General features: G+C 60.3%; 2 protein-coding genes across 5 annotated transcripts in view; one reads left to right on the top strand and one right to left on the bottom strand.

Annotated features, from left to right (window-relative positions):
• The window catches only part of TNRC6C (trinucleotide repeat containing adaptor 6C), an 88,633-nt gene extending 82,095 nt beyond the window's left edge, over positions 1 to 6,538 (top strand). For all 4 annotated transcript variants that reach the window (XM_039226593.1, XM_039226597.1, XM_039226595.1 and 1 more), the window contains 4 exons: positions 17 to 211; positions 1,010 to 1,080; positions 1,597 to 1,736; positions 5,938 to 6,538. In XM_039226593.1, the coding sequence (XP_039082524.1) occupies positions 17 to 211; positions 1,010 to 1,080; positions 1,597 to 1,736; positions 5,938 to 6,298 (767 nt within the window). In that variant the 3' untranslated portion in view covers positions 6,299 to 6,538. The remainder of the gene's footprint in view (positions 1 to 16; positions 212 to 1,009; positions 1,081 to 1,596; positions 1,737 to 5,937) is intronic.
• Positions 6,539 to 12,615: 6,077 nt separating this feature from the next.
• TMC6 (transmembrane channel like 6) overlaps positions 12,616 to 20,658 on the bottom strand; it is an 11,968-nt gene continuing 3,925 nt past the window's right edge. Inside the window, exons 6-17 of the mRNA XM_039226274.1 lie at positions 19,863 to 20,010; positions 18,884 to 19,039; positions 18,447 to 18,598; positions 18,267 to 18,348; positions 18,000 to 18,097; positions 16,860 to 16,955; positions 16,500 to 16,575; positions 15,714 to 15,847; positions 15,380 to 15,556; positions 15,178 to 15,256; positions 13,584 to 13,651; positions 12,616 to 12,861 (exon numbers count right to left, since the gene is read on the bottom strand). Of these exons, the coding sequence (XP_039082205.1) occupies positions 12,807 to 12,861; positions 13,584 to 13,651; positions 15,178 to 15,256; positions 15,380 to 15,556; positions 15,714 to 15,847; positions 16,500 to 16,575; positions 16,860 to 16,955; positions 18,000 to 18,097; positions 18,267 to 18,348; positions 18,447 to 18,598; positions 18,884 to 19,039; positions 19,863 to 20,010 (1,321 nt within the window). The 3' untranslated portion in view covers positions 12,616 to 12,806. The remainder of the gene's footprint in view (positions 12,862 to 13,583; positions 13,652 to 15,177; positions 15,257 to 15,379; positions 15,557 to 15,713; positions 15,848 to 16,499; positions 16,576 to 16,859; positions 16,956 to 17,999; positions 18,098 to 18,266; positions 18,349 to 18,446; positions 18,599 to 18,883; positions 19,040 to 19,862; positions 20,011 to 20,658) is intronic.

Genomic DNA, 20,658 nt, shown 5'->3' on the forward strand with positions numbered 1-20,658 from the left:
GTCTCTGCCTTTCTAGGTAAACTGTCAGACATTAAATCGACGTGGTCCTCCGGCCCTGCCTCCCACACACAAGCCTCTCTGTCTCATGAACTGTGGAAGGTGCCCAGAAACACTACTGCACCCACGAGGCCGCCTCCAGGGTTAACCAATCCCAAGCCTTCCTCCACCTGGGGAACCAGCCCCCTCGGCTGGAGCAGCGCTTACTCCTCGGGTACGAGCCCCTCCCTGAGCGCACGGACCGGGCAGGTGGGGAGGCAGGGGCTGGGTGCCTGCTCCACTTACTCTTCCGGGAACACCCCTGTCATCTTGTCCCGTGACTCCTTCACGAGGACCGCTGTGCCCCCAGCCCCCAAGCCCGGCACCCCAGACTCTCAGGGACTGTTCTGGCCCCGCGCTCCAGCGGCCCCGGTATTCAGCCTCCACCCTGGGCCCGGCAGTCACAGCGCCGTTCGAGGGGCCACCCTGGGCCCGGGGAGAAAGCCCGTTCGTGTGCAAGGGGCTCCATTTCCACTTGCACACTTGCTTCTCCACAATATGTCTCTGGGGCCGACGGCTTTCCTGCAAGAACGAAACCAGGCCCCCAGCACGCAGCAGCTGCTGCATCCTGATGCGACAGGTCCGCAGGCCACCGCCAGTGCCTTCTGCCGAGCTGTGCGGGTGGAAGAGATGTGGGCACCAGGAGCCTGGGAGGCCGCCGCACATAGTTTGGAAATTGCCGTCGGCCCCTTGACAGCAGCCCTGTGGCTCCGCATGATTAACAAGCGGGATTTTAGAGCGTTGACTCTAAGGGGCGTGGGGGCCAAGGAGGAGGCAGGAACTTTTAGAACTCTCTCTCCCTCATCACACCTGCCCCCAAGGGTCTGCAGGGATTGTGGGCTTGGGTTCATCAGACCAAGAAAATAACGTGGGTTTTCAAAGGTTGAGAAAGGCTTGGAGCGCGCAGTGCCATCTGGGCCGGCGAGATGAGAGGCCCCGGAGGCCGTGCTGACTTCTCTTCCTTGTCACGTAGGTTCCGCGTGGAGCACCGACGCCTCCGGAAGGACGAGCAGCTGGCTCGTCCTCCGCAACCTCACGCCCCAGGTACAGGCAGCACCGTGAGGGCCACCGAGCGGGGCCCCCTCACAGGCCGCTCTGTGTGCCGGGGCCCCTCGTGTTCCTGGTTTATTCTTTAGGCTTAGTTTATTTCTTATCGTTTATTTTTTAGGCTTATTTCATTATTTTGTATCGCTTATTTTTTAGGCTTAAAGACTCTACCTTTTAAACAGTTGCTCGCCTTTCGTTGTGCCCCCTGGAGAGTGATTTGTCCTGTGCTCCCCTTTCCTGGGGTCACTCCTAGCTGGGTGGGGGTGGGCGGGGAGGCCAGAACCAAAATGGGGTCTTTTCTTTCTCCTGATTTGCTTAACTTACAAAACATAACTGAAACATCCAGGGTTAAAGTTACACGGTAAATTACCAGGCAGAAAGGTTACAATCATGAAGTATCCGGCAGACTTTTGCCCAGTGTTTAGTGCCCAGGGTCATCTACGTTTCCTTTGAAGATTGTCGTGGAAGAAGCCCCAGGAAGCTCGTTACCGCCCTCTTTGCTTCCTCCATCAGATCGACGGCTCGACCCTGCGGACGCTGTGTCTGCAGCACGGGCCTCTGGTCACATTCCACCTGAACCTGACGCAGGGCAACGCCGTGGTCCGCTACAGCTCCAAGGAGGAGGCCGCCAAGGCCCAGAAGTCCCTGCACATGTAGGTGACTCGGCCGCCCACCGCTGGGGCCCCGGCAGCGCTGGGGGGGCGGGGGGTGTCCGGGGCCGCTGCGACACAGCGCCGCGGGCACAGGCGTTGACCCCCCGGTTCTGGAGGTGGCCCGGCCGAAAGCGAGGGGCCCGCGGGCCCAGTTCCCGCCGAGGCTCCACCCCTCGGCCCGCGGACGGCTGCCTCTTCCCGGTCCTCACACGCTCGCTCTCAGTCTGAGCCCGTGGGTCCTGATGCCCCGCGTTAGAAGGACCCAGTCGTTGAGGCCCCATTTTCATCACCGCTTCAAAGTCCCATCTTCAAATACGGGCACAGCCAAGGTGCTGGGGGTCAGGGCTTCAGCGCAGGTGTCCTGTGACTCGTCTGCCCCTGCTGCTCTGGGGGGCTGCTGTGGCCACGCCCTCCCCTGGGGAGAGCCCCCCCCCCCGGGAGCCTGTAGAGCACAGTGACAGAAGGCGCTCTCTCCACCGGGTAGCCCCAGGCAGGTGACACATCCTTGTGGCCGCCCCCGTCCCCCCCCCCCCCCCCCCCCCCCCCCCCCCGCCCAGTTATAGGACGCTCACAGGCCTGCTCAGTGACATCAGCTGTAGGGCCTAGAAATTGGTCGTTCCCATTTTTAGCCCAGGATGTAGATGAACGGATTCCAGGTGATGCCCAAGTTGAGGGGATGCCTTCGCGCCCCTCCTGAAGAACGTAGTTACCCACACGACCCAGCTGCTGCTCAGTCTCCACTGACGAAACCAGTTCACATCCGGGCTGGGAAGTAGCGGGAGCACAACACGAGCTGCAGACTCTCCGGTGGCCGGTGGCGCCTCCAGCTGCGCTTCTCCCGTTAAAGCAGCGCGGGAGGTGGGGGAGCGGGGCGCCGGGCGGGGGCAGCGCCCGTTCTCCCCACGTGACTGCTGTCCTTTTCTGTTTGGTGTGAGGGTTTGGGTGGGTGTTCAGAGCTACGGTTGGCGCGCGGCACCGTGTCTGTTGGAGGTGTGCGCGTGCTGGCTGAGTACACTCGTGGCCTGCCGCGTGCTTACCACGTGGCATCAGCGCCCACCTCCTCGGCACCTCATTTCCGTTCCGTATTTGTTGTGAGCACACGTAAGACCGGCCCCGTTAGCAGCTTTGAAGTATCGAATGTTGCTGAGTGTGGTCGCCACGCAGTGTGACGGAGCCTCGGAACTTCCTCGTCTGCTAAGTGAAGTTTGTGTCCTTGGGACCAGCGTCTCCCCGTTTCCCAGCCCTGGGCAGCTACCGTTCTGCTCTCTCCGTCTACGAGTGTAGGTCTTGGCGATTCCACACAGAAGTGAGATCACACAGGACTTGTCGTTCTCGGACTTTTCTCACTTAGCGTAAGGCCGCCAGCATTCATGCGTGTTGTCACCAGTGGCAGGAGGACCTTCTTTCTCGCAGCTGAATAATATTCCATTGCTGGGGGGACGGTTGTAAATCCTCTTTATCCGTTCCTCCATCAACAGGCCCTCAGGCTCTTTCCGCATCTTGGCTATTTTGAATAACGCTGCAGTAATCATTTCCTTCGGGTATATACCCAGAAGTGAGATTGCTGGGTCATACCGTTCTTCTATTTTTAATTTTCTGAGAAACTTTGTAGTGGCGGGACTAATTGACATTCCCCCAGCGGTTCAGAAGGGCTCCCTGTTCTCAAGCATCCTTACCGACGGTGCTTCTCTGTCTGATGACAGCCGTCCGTACAGGTGCGGGGGACTTCTCGTTGGGTTTCGGTCTGCACTTCCCTGACGTGAGTGATGGGAGCGTTTTCCTCTGCTCCATACATTGTCTTTTCATTATATGGACAGTTTGCTGGGCAGAAGATTTTTAGTTTGATGCAGTCCTGCTTATTAATTTTTTTCTTTATTGCATCTGGTTTAAGTTTGATTTAGTTAAGTAATCTCTCTACCCAGCATGAGGCTCAAACTCCCAACGTTGAGATCAGGAGTTACACACTCCGCTGACTGAGTCAGCCGGGTGCCATGTGCTTTTAGCGTCAGATCAAAACCATCATTGCCAAGGGGGCGCCTGGGGGCCTCAGTTTGTTGAGCATCCGACTCCTGATTTCAGCTGAGGTCATGATCTCACAGTTTGTGGGATCGAGCCCCGTGTCCAGCTCTGCACGACGGCACAGAGCCTGCTTCGGTTCTCTCTCTCTCCTCTCTCTGCCCCTCTCCCCAACTTGCACTCTTACTCTCTTTCTCTCAAATTAAAAAAAAAAAAAAAAAAAATCACTGCCAAGACCAATGTCAAGGAGCTTTTTCCCTGTGTTTTCTCCCAGGAGTTTCACAGTTCCAGATCTTACGTTTAAGTCATTAATCCATCTCAGGTTGGTGTTTGTGAGCGGCGTGAGGAAGGCGTCCACTTTCCGTTTTTCTGCACATGTCTCCAGATTCTCCAGCACATTTGTTGAAGAGAGTACGCTTTCCCCATCGAGTACCCGATGCCGTTGTCAAATACTAATCGATTGTCTATGTGGGGATCTATTTCTGGCTTTCTGTTCTGTTCCAGCAGTCTGTGTGTCTGTCTGGTTTTTTGTTTGGTTGGCTTTGGAGGGTTTTTTTGTTTTGTTTTTCTGTGAGGGTTTTTTTGTTTGTTTGTTTGTTTTTTCCAGTATCAGTGATTTGAATACTGTAGCTGTGTAGTCTGGTTTGGGCTCAGCAAGTGTGATGCCTCCTGCTCGGTTGTTCTTTCTCAGAATTGCTTGAGCTACTTGAAGTCGTTTGTGGTTCCATACCAGTTCCCGTGACAAATGCCACCGAAGTTTTCGTAGGGACCCCATTGAGGTATAGATGGTGCTGAGTTGTGGGGACTTCGAATAGTATGGAGTCTTCTGACTCGTGAACACAGGACATCCTTCCATTTGTACCTTCTTCAGTTTCTCTCCTTACGTTATTGTAGTTTGCATTGCACAAAAAGTGTTCGCTTGCTTGGCTCAGTCTATTCCTAAGTGTTTTAAAAAGTTTTGATGCTGGTATGAATGAGATTTTTGTCTTTATTTCTCTTCAGGTATTTCATTGTTAGTGTATTCAAATGCAGCTGTTGTCTGTACGTGCATTATATATCCTGCCACTTTACTGAATTCTTTGATTACTACCAGTAGGTTTTTGGTTGCATCTTTAGGGTTTTCTCTACATAAGATCAAGTCATCTGCAAAGAATAACAGTTTCATTCCTTCCGTACCGATTTGGACGCCTTTTATTTCTCGGTCTGGCCTGATTATTCTGGCTAAGACTGCAGTCCTGGGTTGAACAGAAGTGGCGAGAGCAGGCATCCTTGTTTCGTTCCAGATCTTCGAGAACGTGCCTCCAGCCTCTCCCTGCTGAGTGGGGTGTTAGCTGTGTGTGTGCCGTGTGTGGACGGCCTTTATTACGGGGAGGCGTGCTCCTTCCATCCCCTACTGTGGAGGGTCTTTGTCACGAGAGGCTGTTGCGTTTTGTCAGATGCCGTCTCTGCGTCCGCTGAGACCCTTGGGTTTCGACCTTTCGCCCTGTCGGCGTGATGTGTCACCCTTGCTGGCCTGCAGATGTCGGACCGTTTTTGCATCTCAGGGATAAATCCTACTTCATCACGACGTACGATCCCTTTAAGGGGCTGTTGGCATTCAGTTTCCTAGTATTTTGTTGAGAATTCTTACGTCTGTGTTCTTCAGGAGGGCCGCGCAGTCGTTGCCTGTGTCCTGATCTGGCTTTGGTATCAAGATAACACGAGCCTCCTAAAATGATGAGGTTGGGAGTGTTCTCTCCTCTTCAGTGTTTCTGAAGGACGTGGGGAAGGACTGGTGTGGAATCCCCGAGGTTCCAGGGAGAGCTGGAGTGAGACCGCGCGGCCCCCGGCGTTTCCGTCCCGGGAGGCGTGTGGGCCGTGATGCCGTCTCCTTCCTCCTTACTGGTCTGTTCAGATGTTTTGTTTCTTCACGAGGCCGACTTGGTGGGTTACCTGCTTCTGGGGACTCGCCCGTCCCTCCTGGGCCGTGCCCAGTGTGTTGGCCCAGAAGTGCTCCCGAGAGGATGCGGCCGGATCCCGCGTGTTCCTGTGGTGTCGGTCGTCGCGTCTCCTCTTTCATTTCTGATCTTAATTATTTGACTCTTTGCTGGGTTTTTCCTTCGTCTGGCCAGAACTGTCGAATTTTGTGTCTTTCAAAAAAAAAAAAAACCCAGCTCTGAATGTCGTTGCTGTCCTGCTCTTTCAGGTGTGTCCTGGGAAACACTACCATCCTGGCCGAGTTTGCTGGCGAAGAAGAGGTGAATCGTTTCCTAGCCCAGGGCCAGGCGGTGCCGCCCACGTCCGGCTGGCAGTCGGGCACCGGGGCCGGCCAGACGCGGCTGGGCACCTCGGGCGGCTCCCACGGGCTGGTGCGGGCCGACACCGGCCACTGGAGCGCCCCTTGTCTGGCCGGCAAAGGGAGCAGTGACCTCCTGTGGGGCGGGGTCCCGCAGTACTCAAGCAGCCTCTGGGGCCCCCCCAGCAGCGACGACGGCAGGGTGATCGGAAGCCCCACGCCACTGAACACCCTGCTCCCTGGCGACCTTCTCAGCGGGGAGTCCATCTAGGACCTCGAGGACCCCCGTGGGCGCCCCCGTCGGCAGCGCTGGGAAGAGAAGGCTGACCCTTTCCAGTCCGGGCGGCGCTGAGGACCCCGCTTGGCCCGGAGCAGCCCGGCAGCCCTTGAGTACCTCCGTCCAGTACTGGGGACGCACGTCCGCCGCGGTCCTTGCGAACTGTCCACGGGACAGTGCGGGCCGCGCTTGGTCAGTGTCACATGCTAATGACAGGATGTTCCTCATAGCTTTTTATTTTGTGTCGTCTTATGTTCCTATGGTGTGTCGTCGTTTTGATTTTTTAAGTATAAAAGCTGCTTAGACTAGTTCTATCATGAAGGGCACTTTTCAGATCGTGGGCTGGAAAGGGTTATTTTATCAAGGGGGGGGCGGGAGGGAGGGGGATGAGAAAGCCTATGTAAAACGAGCCTGTGACGATTATGCACATTACCAGAGGCGGCCCGGTAGCCAGGGGGGCTGGTGTCCATCACTGGGCGCAGAGCGCGGGCTCCCCGCGGCCGCCCGCGCTCTGCCCTCGGCTCCCACGGGTCCGCCTATGCACATTACCCTTGTTTCATTACTTTGTCATGTCATTTTTTTTATCCCAAAAAATATTTTTTAAAAGTTAAAAAAAAAAAAAAAGACATATCGAACATGCAAATACTTGAATCCAGCAGGCCAACGAGGAGACGCGAGCTCACCACGCCGAACCCTGCACTCCCAGGCAGGCCCCAGCGCACAGACAGGCTCCACGAGACATGTCTGAGTTCACAGCCTGTGCGCGTGTGTGCGCGTGTGTGCGCGTGCGCGCGCCTCTCCGTGTTTGTGTGTCAAGTGTGTGAGGACCTAACTGTGGGTTTTCCCTTTTATTCAGTATATAATTTTTTTTTTTTTTTTTGGCGCATTGGTCAAACGTTTGTTACTATTATTAGCTTCTAACTTTGCACTGAGTGTCCCTGCCCTTCCTTTTGCTAATCCTACACGTTAAAGAGAATTCATAGGACAGGGCCGGTGACAATTCACGTGTAAATGTTTACTCAAGGACTCTGTTACTGCGTTTAAAAATTACAGTGTATATCTCTGGAGAAATAATATGTATACCTACCTTTAGCAGCTTTTTCTTGTGGACTAATGCAAGAGAGTAATTACCACAGTGTTGCACCGAGCTTCCTTCCGTTTGGAATATAAAGCGAAAGAGAAAACAGCTGGTGCTGGACCGTGGCCATAGATCCTGGTGAGGAGCCGCCGGCCCCGCAGGGGGAGCGGGGGACAAGCACTTGGACGTGGGTGGTGACCGCTTTCGGAGGGGCCCGTGCTCAGGGCTCCCACCTGTTTACAGACCCTTTTTTCTCCTTCAGACTTTAAAATTTAAAAAAATAAAAAATTTTAAAAAGGAATTTAAAAAAAAAAGAAAAAAAACGAAAAAAAAAGAGACTTCCGTGGTAAAGAAACTATTTTCCGAATGCAGACCCGCTACTTCAGAGCTCTGGGATTGAAGTGTCGTCGCTTCCCCGGCCATCGTCGTGGACTGTCGAGTGCCCTCCGTCGAGGTGACGAGGCGTTGTGGTCACTGTGTTGCACATGCGGACGCGCTCTCAGGAAAGCCAGGGTTCCCGAGGGGCAGCTCCACACCATTTCATGTATTTTGTAACCCGACTCCTAGCACTGAAGAGGTTATTAAAAATCAAACAAAAAAAAAGAAAAAAGAATGAAAAAAAAAGAAAAAAGAAAAAAAAAAACACAAAGAAGAAAAATACCTAATCTCTAATGTGTAGCAGTTACATATTTACCAAATAACGGACTCAAAAGAAATAGATGTTTGAAGAGTGCTTTATATATTAAAAATTGCTTTATGTTTTAAAAATGATCAATGTTTTGATTGTTTTGCAAGAAAGACAGACAATGGAGTAACATACCCTCAAGTATGTTCTAAAAAATATATGAACATTGTGCTCCCTCCCTGCTCGATCAGGAAACTTGTGCATTACATTTTTTTTAATTAGCTTTTTAATGGTTTTATCAAAACAAAACAAAATAAAAAAAGGACAAAAAACAAAAAACTTAAAAAAAAACAAAAAATTAAAAAAAAAGAAGGTCCTGCAAAACTGCAGAGCGACAAAAGCTGGTTTTATAGAGGATCATGAACTATGCACAAACTGGGTTCAAGACTTGTTTTCTCAAGTTGAGTCGTGTATTTAGCTAAACAAACCTTCCTCAGAGTAATTGCATCTCATTGCCATTACCTGCGTCCTATATATTTGACGTACACGTACCTACGTGTGTACACCAAATATATGTGCGCGCCCTGCGAGCGTGTGTGCGTGCGTGCGTGCGCCCAGACAGCGGGCCGTGCTGCCGCCTAGCATCGAGTTGTAGAAAAACGGAGATTTTAAAATTGGGGATGGAAGTTAAAGACTCTATTTGTTTTTGTTTCTTGTTGATTTTTTTTTTTGACCTTTTCTTTTGAATTAAAGATGTCTGTAACTCTGAGATTAAAAGACAAGTTTGTGGCTTTTAATGTTTTTTCCTCCTAGAATGTGATCGTTGAAGAACACGCACCGAAAGTTGCTTTTCAAAAGTACAACGCTTCGTTGACTCTTAATAAATTGCAATTTTTTTCTTGGCTGTTCAAATAAATGTGTTTTTTTTATTTTCCAAAGACAGGTACCATCGATTTCCACTTTGTATGTGCTGGGGGGGGGGGCGGGCCTGCTGCCTCTCTCTCGGAGCCTCAGCCCCGGCTCGGGGAAGGAGGCGGAGCTCCGGAGGCCGTGGCGGGTGATGCTCTCGTTTGTCCCGTGCTTTGCAGTCCGCACTGAGACCGCACTGCTGGCCGTGCAGAGGCGCAGGCCCCCTGGCCGCCCGTGACCCAGTTTGGGCGTCAGAAAGATTTGAGCAGAAGAGAGGAATGGAGGCCTTCTGTGTCTCCTGGACAGTAGTTTGTCATTTTCTCTTGTAAAACAACCTCAAATAAGCCGCGAAGGCTACATTTGACAAAGCACGGTGCCCGGGCCGAGCAGGAGTCCGGGCGCCACCAGGACGCGGTGGCGTGGCGACCAAAAGGCAGACGCTTCGGTTATTGTCCCGGGTCCGCTCCGAGCACCGTGGCCTTAGATCAGTTCCGGGAGCGTCAGCGCTTGTAATGATCAGGGTCGGAAAGCCGATGTCTGGGAGACAAGCCAGCACGTCCGCTGTGACCACGCGCTGAGACTGTCCCCAGTCCCCTTCCACGTCAGGCCGGTGGCCTCCTGGTTCTGCCTCGCCTCAGGGAAGCTGCAGAGGACGGCGCTGAAGGGCTCACGGTCCGGAGAAGTGGAAGCCGGGGAGGAAGGGAAGCCGGAAGCGGGGCAAAGCGCGCCGGGCCCTCGTGTCCAGGGTCCCTGCGAGAGGGCAACCTGGCAGCGCCTGCTCCCCGGGGGCAAGGTCGGCGCCCCGAAAACATCCAAGGGGTGCACCAGGCTTCGTGCAGGAGGTGGGAGGCCGGATTGGATTTCGACGGGCTGCGGAAAGCAGGGGGCAGGCGGGGGAGCCCAACGGAAGCCCGGGTCTGGAGCGACCCGGAGCGGGGAGCGGGGGTCCTGGCGCCCACGGTAGAAAAAGAGGCTCGGCGTCTGGAATCGAGGACCGTAGGTGTGGAGCTGCGCCTTTTCGCACGTCCTGGCGACCCCACGGGGGAACGGCGAAGGCAAAAGGCAGGTGCCCGGTGGGTAGCACGAGGCACAGAGAAAGGGCTGTTTGAACAGCCAGGAGGCCCGACGAAGAGGCATCGTGGGGGGGGGGGGGAGTTTTAGGGACCAGGACGAGACGGGAGATGCCGAGGAGCTGAGCACATACAGGCTCGCTGACCAGAGCCACGATGGAGAGCGGCCTTTCGAGACGATTCTTCCCGGTGTGGTAGGCTCAGGTGCATCGGGGGAAACCCACACGGGGCGCGTGACGCGGGTGTGATTCGTCCGCCAGCTTTGTGCGCCGCATCTCGGTGCGAGCGCGGTTGACGAGCCCCACTTGCCTGACGCTGTCTGACCGGGAACCCGAGTGAGCAGCAGGCCCGGCCGGCGCCCCGGTTGTGAGAAACGGAAGCACATTTCCCAACACCCCCTACATGGGTGCTACTCGGGCTTAAGAGACCCGCGTCAGACCCTACACAGAGTACAGAGCAGTGGTCCTCACCTCGGCTGCATTAGAACTCTCTGGAAAATTTTAAACCCCAGTGCCAGGACACCTCCAAGCAAGCAGGATCCCTGGGGGCGGGCCCCAGGCACCCGAGTTACAGTCTCCCGCGTCGGGTCCGCTGAGCAGCCTGAGCCGGGCAGCAGGGGCCTGGAGGGCTCTTGTCATCGGGCTAAAAGCGCCATCAACCTCCCGATCCCCGGAAGGGCAGTTTTCCCCCCACGTTTATTTTTGAGAGAGCGCGAGTGAGGGAGGGGCAGAGAGAGGCGGAGACACAGAATCCAAAGCAGCTCCAGGTTCTGAGCCATCGGCACAGAGCCCGACGTGGGGCTCGAACTCACAAACCGCAGGATCAACCTGAGCCGGAGCCAGATGCTCAACCGACCGAGCCCTCTCCCACCGCCGCCCCCGGCGCCTGGGGAAGAGCAGTTTCTAAGCGCTCAGTTGGCCTCATTTTTTAAGTGAAATTCCCCTGCCAAGCGTGGTGCTGAGCACCGTGTAGGAGCCATGTTCTCTGCTCCAGCAGCCCCCGTGGTGAGGGACCCCGCTGCGCGAGGTCACGGAACAGGCCCGAGGCTTTGCGCTCAGAAGGGCCACAATCCAGGCCCGTCTGATACCCCAGCCCTTGCTCGGGCCCGACCCCCCGCGGGCTCCATCGCAGGAGGAACGTGGCCGGGTGCACAGACCGGAGGATCTCGGGGCCACATGCGTGTCCGAAACGGCCACGACGGGGCAGATGTCCGGGAGGAGCGGGGCTGCCAGGCCGGCGGGCTGCAGCCCCGGGCAGGAGTCGCTGCTGCGGTCTGGGGGACAGAACTTCTTCAGGAAACCTGTGTTTTGCTATTAAGGTCTTTCAACAGATCGGATAAGGGCCGCACACGTTACTGGGGACCATCTCCCTAAAGCCAACCGGCTGGACGCGCTAAGCACACCCGCTCCACGCCTCGACGGCAGCGCCCGAGCCACGTGACCCGCAGAGCCGCCACCCGCCGGTTCTCCTGGGCGGGCCCCTCGCTTGTCCGAGGCCGCCGGTCCTGGCCTCACAGGGGCCTCGAGGCAGGGCAGGCTGGGAGGGCATCTGGGCCCGTTCGCAGGGAGGTGTCGGGAAGGGCTGTCCCAGAGAGCCCGTGGCCAGCCTCCCCGCCATCCGGATGCCCACCCCTCTTCACCCCAAGGCGCTCGTGCCCAGGACGGGCTCCCACCACCTGCAGGGATCCCCACGCACCGTGTCGGCACCGGCGGTGACAAGCCGGCAATCGAGCCGTCGGGGCGCCAAGGGCGCCGCCCCCCACCTACAGAGACGGCAGGTGAGCCTCGGGGGCCACATCAGCAGGCGCCTGCCCTGCACGTCTGCCGAACAGGAATGCCCACCGCCACCCCCCAGCCCCCACCCTCCACCGTGAGACCCTCCTCGGAAAGGGGACAGTCCAGGTGAGTGTGGGCCCGGCTGGGGCACTGCTGGCGGTGGGGTCCCCACTGTGGGTTTGACCTGGCGCTCCCCGAGCTGCGCTCTTCTGGATTCCCCTGTGGGACGACGAGCAGTGGGGGCCGCCCCCCACCCCCAGTTCCGGCAGACCTGGGACACGGGGGCTGTGACAGCCTCTCCCCACCTTCCCTTACTCTCGGGTTCATGGCATCCCAAGGATCCTCAGGCAGCCTGGCGGGACCTGGGGTCACCCCCTCCTGCCCCGGGCCTGGGAGCTGGCGCCCCTCTGCCTGGCAGGCTCCTCTCCCCATGGCTCACTTGTAACTGAGATGCCAAACCCGCCCAGCCTCTTCCTAAATTTCCCCCCCACGCCCCCAGCCCTGTAACCACTGGGTATCACCACTGATGGCTCTGTCGCCCTAGACGCCCCCCCCCCCGCCCCCCGGAATTGCTCCTTGCCTGCCGCCCGCACCGAGCCCTCTGGCACAGGGGCTGCTCGGGGCCACCTGTCAAGCCATCTGGGGCTCTGCCAGCAGAGGGCGCCCCGTGCTTAGCGCCAGACACCCCCACCCACCCCCGCAGAGGGAGGGAAGAGAAGCCTCCAGCCCGAAAGAGGAAATAAAGGGGCCCCTGGTTCCCACGCCCTCCACGCCAGGGGAGGAGCCAGAGCGCAGCGGTGCTTGCGGGCACCCAGCGGGCTCGGCTAGGAGCACAGACTCCCAAGAGAGGCCCGTCTTGCAAAACATGTTTTATCAGAATAAATAGAGTCCTGAGCAGGACCTCGCCCCCTGGAGGGGCTCCAGCTCCAGCCTCCATGGGCTGCGGGGGCCCGTCACCCTCCCCGTGGCCCAGTGGGGTCGTCCGGTGCGTGCACAGTCCCAGGTTGGCGTCTCTGCCTGCGGGGCCGCCAGGCCGGTCACTGTCCTAGGAGGCGTCCAGATCGTCCTCGAGCCTCTCGGCCTCCTGAGTTCTGCCAACCCTGCCAGAAGGGGGAGTCAGCAAGGGGCCCCTGTGACCTGGGGGCAGCATGTCACCCACGCTCAGCAGGAGGCTGAGTCGTCCCTCCAGCCGGGCTGAAGCCAGACCCCAGCAGCCCTCGTCAGGGGCTGCAGTCAGGCGCCCCGCCCAAGGGTAAGGAAGCCTCTGGAAGGCCCGAAAGGGGCTGGACAGACCTCCAGTGTGTCTAGGCCGGGCGGGAGTGTCAGACGGCTCAGCCTATGGGTTCCTGCTGCCCAGGATGAGCCCAGGGGCCTGGGTTGCACTGCCCATCCTCCCCCCAGCCCCGCAGCCTGCCCACCCTGGCCCGAGGCGGGAGTACATCCCGGCGTCTGTCTGTCTGTCCAGGCAGCAGGGAGCTGTGTGGGCTTGTCCACCCGCAAGAGAGGAGCAGAGAGAAGGGGGGCCGCAGCAAGCCGCTCCACCCCGCCCATGGCGCGCACCACCTGGAGACTAAGGGGCCAGCCCTTGGGCACCCCAACTTAGAAAAAGGCATGGCAGAGAGCTCGGGAGGGCAAGGGCCGTAGAGCCCCGCCCGACCCCACCCCTGCACGCCCTTCTTTCTTCTCTGCTTTCCTCTGCCCACCAGACTTCACCACGCCCGGGCAGGAAAGGTTGGAAGGAGGGCAGCCGGGGAGGCCAGCACCCCCTCCGTCCTCGCCCCAGCTCTGCACCGAGCGCCCCGACCCCTCCACGGCCCCTCACCTGCTCCTCTCCTTCCTCTCATAGACAGAGTGAAGCTTGTTGATCAAGAAGACTTTGTCTTCCCCTTCCTAGAGAGGCCAGAACACAAAGAGAACAGACGTTGTTCCCCCGTCTGTCTGTCCAGAACGGTCCTTAGGGAGCTCACAAGGACTATTCGACAGGTCAAGCACCAAAGGTTTAAGGGGGGAAAGAGGCACCAAATTAGGATGGAAAACACAATAGCCAGGCAACAGGCGTACATATAGATCTAAGCTTCCTAGTGGCCAAGGTGAAAAAGGAAATGTGATCAGGGGCACAGTGCAGGCCACAGAGCCGGCCTGACTCAATTTATAACCGGTCCTGCCACTTATTAACTCTGCACTGGGCCACTTACCTCCTCTCTGACCTCAGAGCCCCGTCTGCACCAGGGAGATAAGAACGTCTGCCTCATGAGGCCTGTGTCACTTTCTGCTGTTGCTCTGACCAATTACCACAGATTAGCAGCTTAAAACAACACAAATGCATTCTTCCATCTTGGGGATCAGAAGTCCAAAATGGGTCTCACTGGGCGTAGGATCACGGTGTCGACCAAACCGATTCCTTCTGGAGACCATCTTTGCTTCCTTTCTGCAGCTTCTGGAATCTGCCCACAGCCCGTGGCTCAGGGCTCCTTCTGCCCGAATTGGTGCGTATGGAGGGCTGTGCGCTTGAGGAAGCCAGCCAGCGCCCGGGCCGGGAAAGGCCACTCCAGGAGCCAGCTGAGCTCAGACCCGCAGCCCCCGGCGCGCCGCAGACCTGGGGCAGGGCTTGGCCTTGGGCGGCCGCGGTCTGCAGCCAGGGCCGCCTGGAGAGCGAGGTGGAGCTGTGCGCCCACCTGCCCACGTGAACGCCGGGCCCCGGGCACGGCTGGCCCCGAAGTGGCCCGAGCATTCGGTGCACGAGTGAAAAACCCCAGAAGGGAAATGGGCCCCGGGAGGGCAGGTCCCGCTGAGCACCCAGCCCCGCCCCATGCAAGGCACCTTCCCCAGCTGGGAAAAGCCACCCAGATGTCAGTCACGTGCCTTTTACATGACAGGAGGCCCGGTAACCCAGCAGGGCAAAGGCCACGCTCAGGCCGGGGGGCCCGGTCAGCAGGGCAGGGCAGGGCCGGGCGACGGGCAGAGCCGGGCCCGACCTCCGTGCGGTGGGGGTCCCAGGAGGGAGCCGCGCCCTGGGCTTCCAGCCCACCCTGCCTCTCACACGTCCACGACAAACTGCAACAAGCTTCATAAAAATGTCTTAAATGCCGACCCGCTTTCAACCTTACTCCGCTTGTTTGAAACGAAGGCACTGAGCAGGGTCCGTGCCCGGACACGGGCCCCCTAGGAAGTCCAGCAGTGACCCCCACAGAGACTGTCTGCCTCCCCGCAGGGCCACACGCCCCGCCCCCAGGGGTCTCCGCCACCCGCTGCGCTGCCCCCTCCCTCCTCGCCTCCCTCCCCACCTCCGCTTACTACAAACCACACACGGTAACCCGAGTCCTGTGTATGGCAAACAGACCCCCTCAGCAGCCCGGGCGGGGGTGCGGCTCAGCGAGCAGGGGGGCCCGCAGGGTGGGGGTGGGAGGGGCACTCACATTGCTGATCTGCTCCCGGAGGAGGCAGATGACCTTCCGCTGGCCCTTCACCACCTGGATGTTGAGGTAGATCACGGCCCTGCAGGAGATGGGGAGTCAATGGTGGGGGGGGGCGGCCTGGCCAGGAGCCGGGGGCGGACAGGGTGGGCACCCCCCCTCCAGGTCCAGTCCGCCCCCCGACACCCCGCCTGCCCGCACTCACAGCAGCAGGGCCGACACCAGGTAGACGGGGAAGGTGTTTTCCACCAGGTACCGGTGGACCCAGGGCAGCCAGGAGACCCTGGGGCCCGCCGTCTCCAGGCGACGCACCCACACCTTGCCCGCCTCGTACATGGTGTCGAGGGTCCGGAAGGGGCCGCAGGTGCTCGAGGGCTTCACCCTGGAGGAAGACGGCGGCTTGCGCCCCCAGCCAGCCCAGAGGCAACCCCCGCACCACCCCACCCCGCAGCCGCCAGCCGCAGCCCCCCTTGGGCAGCACCTCCCGAGTCCAGGGGCCGCTCCACCCCCCACCCCCCAGGGGGCAGGCGCCCACTCACTGCCACACAGCGTAGCAGAGGAAGACGGCAGCTCCCAGGAAGGAGGGGAAGCAGAGCAGCGAGATGAAGACGGTGCTCATGTGCGAGGCCAGCCACGGCCTGCGGGGCGCCTGGCAGTTGGCCATCAGGCTGGTCTGAGGACAAAGGCTGGGCTCTACCACTGCCCTGCCTCCCGGCTCCCCTCCCCCAGGCCTGGCAGGGGGCCTCGGGGCGGGGGGGGGGGGCAGTGCTCCCGGGAGGGACCCTGGGACACGACGGGCTCCCTTCCCCCCGGGAAGCGGACTCTCAGAATGTGAGCGGGTGGGGTGGAAAGAGCCAGCAAGGCCAGCGCCCTGCTTTACAGAGGGGAGACCGAGGCACAGGAGGGGCGGCCCGTCCACCGCCACTCGTGTGCGGCAGCGTCCGTAGAAACAGCCACCTCGCTGGCTGAGGGTCTCTGCCGGGCTGGCCCTGTGCCCTGCGCTCTGCGAACGTCCCCTCCAGCAGCGCACTGGCCCATCGCCCAGATGAGGAAACAGAGGGCCAGGGAGAGCCTGGTTCTCGGCCCCCGCCCGCTTCCGTCGGCCCCGACGCGACGCCGCCCGGCCCGTGGGAAGCGGTGATGCGGGGGACGGGCCAGTGGGCCGTGGGACTGACCCCAGAGGGGGCCCTTCCAGGCCCAGGGCCCTCGGGCGGAGGGGAGGGTTCCACGGCCCCAGGCCCCGTGTCACCAGCACGGTGGCCTGCCCTGACTGCACGCTCACCGGAGGCCCTGACACCCTCCCGGGGCCCGGCTGGCGCCGTTACCTTCTTGACGTAGAAGAGGAGCAACAGCTTGATGATCTGGATGGCGGGGAGGAGGGGGGCGAAGAGGACCCCCAGCCTGGGGAGGCAGGGGCGGGGCTGCAGTCCAGAGGCCGGGTCATGGCCCCCCAGGCTGCACCCCAGGGCTACCGCGGCCCGGCACAGGGTCAGACCAAGGCCCCCCCAGGCCCTCCCTGCCGCACCCCAAGGCCAGCTGGGTTCAGGACCCCGGGAAGTGAGGGGTCAGGGCCCACGTCGGTCCAGAGTCCCAAGGGGGGCGGGGCCTGCTGTAGTCCCGAGTGGGAAGGAGGCTCAGCCCTGCCCGGGGTGCCAGGCAGTGACAGGCAAGCGGGGGATGCTCACCAGGTCAGGGTCTGCCCATAAATCAGCTCCAGAACGTTCCCGGCAATGTCGAACTCCGGCTTCTCCCTCCTCTTAAGCCTCCTCTCAGAGATGAGCCTGGGGCAGAGGAGCCCCTGAGGGTCACTCAGGAGGGCCAGTCCCAGGGACCGCGCCCAGCAGGCCGGTGACCCTCCCTGCCTATGCCAAGCTGACGTCCCTGCCCGGCCCCCTCAGGTGCCCAGCTGATGTCAGGGGACCTAGCAGGCTGAGGTCCCGACCTGAGGGGCTCCGGGCCACAGCTGACTTCTCCCCGTCTTTTTCTTTCTTTCTTCTTTTTTTTTTTTTTTAAGTAATCTCCACACTCAACTTGGGGCTTGAACTCACGACCCGGACCCAGAGACCAAGAGCTGCACATTCCGCTGCTGAGCCAGCCCCGGGCACCACCCCTCTCCCCCTGCCTCTCACTCTTTTTTCTACACCCAGGCCTCAAACGTCTGACTGACTGTTAAACATCCCTTTTTATTTTTTTTTTTAAATGTTTTATTTATTTCTAGGAGAGAGAGAGAGAGACAGCGTGAGCAGGGGAGGGTCAGAGAGAGAGGGAGTCACAGACTGAAACAGGCTCCAGGCTCTGAGCTGGCAGCACAGAGCCCGATGCGGGGCTCGAACCCACGAACCGCGAGATCATGACCTGAGCGAAAGTCGGACGCTTAACCGACTAAGCCACCCAGGCGCCCCATAAACATCCCTTTTTAAAAACACTATTAAATTCATACGTTCCCGGAAAAAAACACAAACAGAATAAAAACACTCGCGATGTCGGCACTCAGTGACACGTCCTGAAAAAGTCCCTTTCCTGTCTTTCTTCCTTCCCTTTTTCCCCCTTTGCACAAGACTGAGATTATACATCATTTTGAAAACTCTTCCCCCTCGATCTAAAATAAAGGGGGGGGAGTGTATCCTGCCCGGGATTTTTCTCAGCTCGATGAGGTACAGACGAGGCATCGAGGGTGCCGATCGATGGCCCCGATCCGGGAGGGGAGGCCCCACTTTCCCAGGTGACCCCTGCCTGCCTTGCCGGGGAGGACGCTCTGAACCCTTGGGCAGGGGGGAGGGAGGGGGCAGGTGCCCAGGAGGCAGGTGCAGGGCCAGGGGCCTCACCTCCACACCAGCTCCCCGAAAAGCGTGTCCAGCAGCACGAAGATGAAATCCAGCACCATGAGCCGGTACAGCTCCTGGCCCACAAAGTTCTCCCAGCACTGGGGGGGATCCGGCCTCAGCTCCCGGTGCCCCCAGTGCCCTGCACCCCGCCTGTCCCAGCAGCCCGGCCAGAGACGCCACATGGCGGCCACCCCAGCACCCCCACCCCCAGCAGCAGCAGGGCCGCCCCTTGCTGTGACCGGCCAGGGGCCTCGGCCTCCCCCTCACCTGGTCCCTCAGGGTGCCCACCCTGCGGCCCAGCCAGTGGTAGCAAAGAACCCCCAGAATGACCATCTTGAGGATGAGGTTCCTGGAGAGGACGGGGGGGGGGGGGGGCTGAGGGAGGGCTGCCCGGGGGCCAGAGGTCATGCCCCAGGAAGCCTCTGCCCGCCCCGCCTGCACACGCACCTGCAGACGGCCACGTACACCTCCAGCACCGGGGAGTCATGATGCTCCAGGGCGGCCAGGCAGCGGTACAGGTAGGGGGCCCCCAGGTTGAGGAGGCAGACCACCAGCGGCAGGGCCAGCAGCGCCCCCTCTCGGTCAGCAGACACGGGGGTCTGCAGGAGGAGGGGGTGGCGGTGACGTCAGGTGCGCCGGCTGGTGGAAGGAGGGGCCAAACTGCCCAGCGGCACCTCCCTCCCCGCCACGGTACGCCCACCCCAGTGCCCAAGTTCAACCCACACAGGAAGGGGGTGGGGACACAGGTGTCGGAAAAAAGAGAAACCGAAAAGAGGAAAATAAAAGATCAAAAGACGGGGGGACGCGCAGGGGGAGAGGGCGCAGGGGCCCCATCCCTCGTCAGGCAGGGGTCGGAGCCCGGGCCCAGCGCTCCCTGCTCGCACCTGGATCATGAGCTCCGAGAAGGCGTACACGGCGACGGTGCAGCCCAGCGTGGTCGCCAGGCACAGCAGCCACACGAGCCCCAGCGCGGCCACCTGCCGCAGCCGCCCGCACGCGCTCCGGGGGCCCTGCCGCAGCTGCCACTCGGCCAGCAGCTCCTGGGGGCGGCAGCGACCCGTCACGAAGCCCGCGGCAGACACGCACACAGGGACCGAGGGGTGGCCTCCCTCCCGCCCCCCATGCCACCTCCTGTCCCCCCTCGCAGTTCCGGGGCCCTGTCTCCAGGTGGGCCCTGCCCGCCGGGGCTGGTCGCCCCAGCTCATGCTGCGTCCTGAGACCTGCCCCCACCTCCCACCCTCCCCAGCCCCGCCTCCCGAGCCACCCGGTCACCTGCCCTAGACAGGGGTGGCCCCAGCTGACCAGGCGCCCTGAGGAGTGCAGGGCACCGGGCCACCCGCGGGACCTTCCTGAGGCACAAAGGCCCCCCAGCCAGGTCAAAGCAGGGGGATCCCCTGACGCAAACCCCACACGGCCCAGCTCGGCCGTGAAGCGGGGGCCACACCTCTGCTCCGGGCTTGCTCACGGCCAGCACAGGAAGAGAACGGGCCTTGCTCGCCCTGGGCTACTGTGGCGAGCCGGGATTGCGGCGGCCGGAGCCCCGGGGCCTCTTCCCCAGTAACAACCCACCCCGAGCACGCACACCCACCAAAACCCGCTGTGAGCAGAATGTTCCAGCAACGTGGGCGCCCGCACACTCGAGGACCGGGGGCACCAGCCCCTGCCAGCAAACAGCCCCCAAAGAGAGGCGTGTACGGGAGAAAAATCCAGGACGATTCCCAGGGCCACGGGGTGTCTGGAGCCCACCGTGAGCAGGGCCAAGACCCCGCCCCTGCCCGAGGCACCAGGGGACACAGGTGGGACCCACTTTGCAGGGGTGGGGGGGAGGGGCGAGGCGGCGGCCCCAGGGCCGGCGCGGCTCACCTTCAGATGGGTTCGGATGTGGTCATGCTGGAGACGGGAGGCCCGCTTCTGCGTCACCTTGTGGTCCCAGGAGCAGAACACGGTGACGGCATGGACCCCCGAGGTGCTGCCCACGCGGTAGCTCTCCCCAAAGGAGTGGGACATGCTGGGATGGGCAGAGCCAGGCGGGGAGGTGGGGGGGCAGAGGGCGGGGAGAAGGCAGTCTGGTCACTCCCTGAGGCCAAAACTCAGCCCCCACTCGGCGGAGCCCTCCCAGCGCTAGCTCGGCCTCCCGCCTCACCCCTCCTCCAGCCCTGCGTTCTGGGCACCCTGCTGCAGACCACTGGCCCCCAGATCAAGCCTGTCTCAGACGGTGCCCGGCAGCCAGGCCCGGCTAGGCGAGGGCCGGGGCCCCAGGACCCACGATCCTGCCTCCTGGCGGCTGCGGACCGTGCTGGCTCGCCTCAGGGCTTCTCACCGCCTGTGCGGGAACCTAAACACCCTCACTCTGCCTCTCCCTGCCCGCTCCTGACACCCCCTCCCCGGAAGCCAGCCCGACTCCTTCTCCAGTGCTCCACGACAGCTCGGCAAACACCTCTAAGCCTTGGTCTTCCAGCCTCCTCACTGCTCTGCCTCCTCCCCCAGAGAGCAAGTCCTCAAGGACACGCAGCTGCTGTCACCTTCCTGCCCCGAGCTGGATGGCCAGGGCTTGTGGGGGAGGCGGGGGGGGGGGCGTGGGAGGAGGGAAGGAGGAAAGTAGGGAGGGAGCGGGAGGGGGAAGGGAGGGAGGGATAGAGGGGGAGGGAGGGAGGGAGGG

This window comes from Hyaena hyaena, unplaced genomic scaffold, assembly GCF_003009895.1.
Source record: "Hyaena hyaena isolate Hyena2069 unplaced genomic scaffold, ASM300989v1 scaffold_21, whole genome shotgun sequence".
Classification (NCBI taxonomy): Eukaryota; Metazoa; Chordata; class Mammalia; order Carnivora; family Hyaenidae; genus Hyaena; species Hyaena hyaena.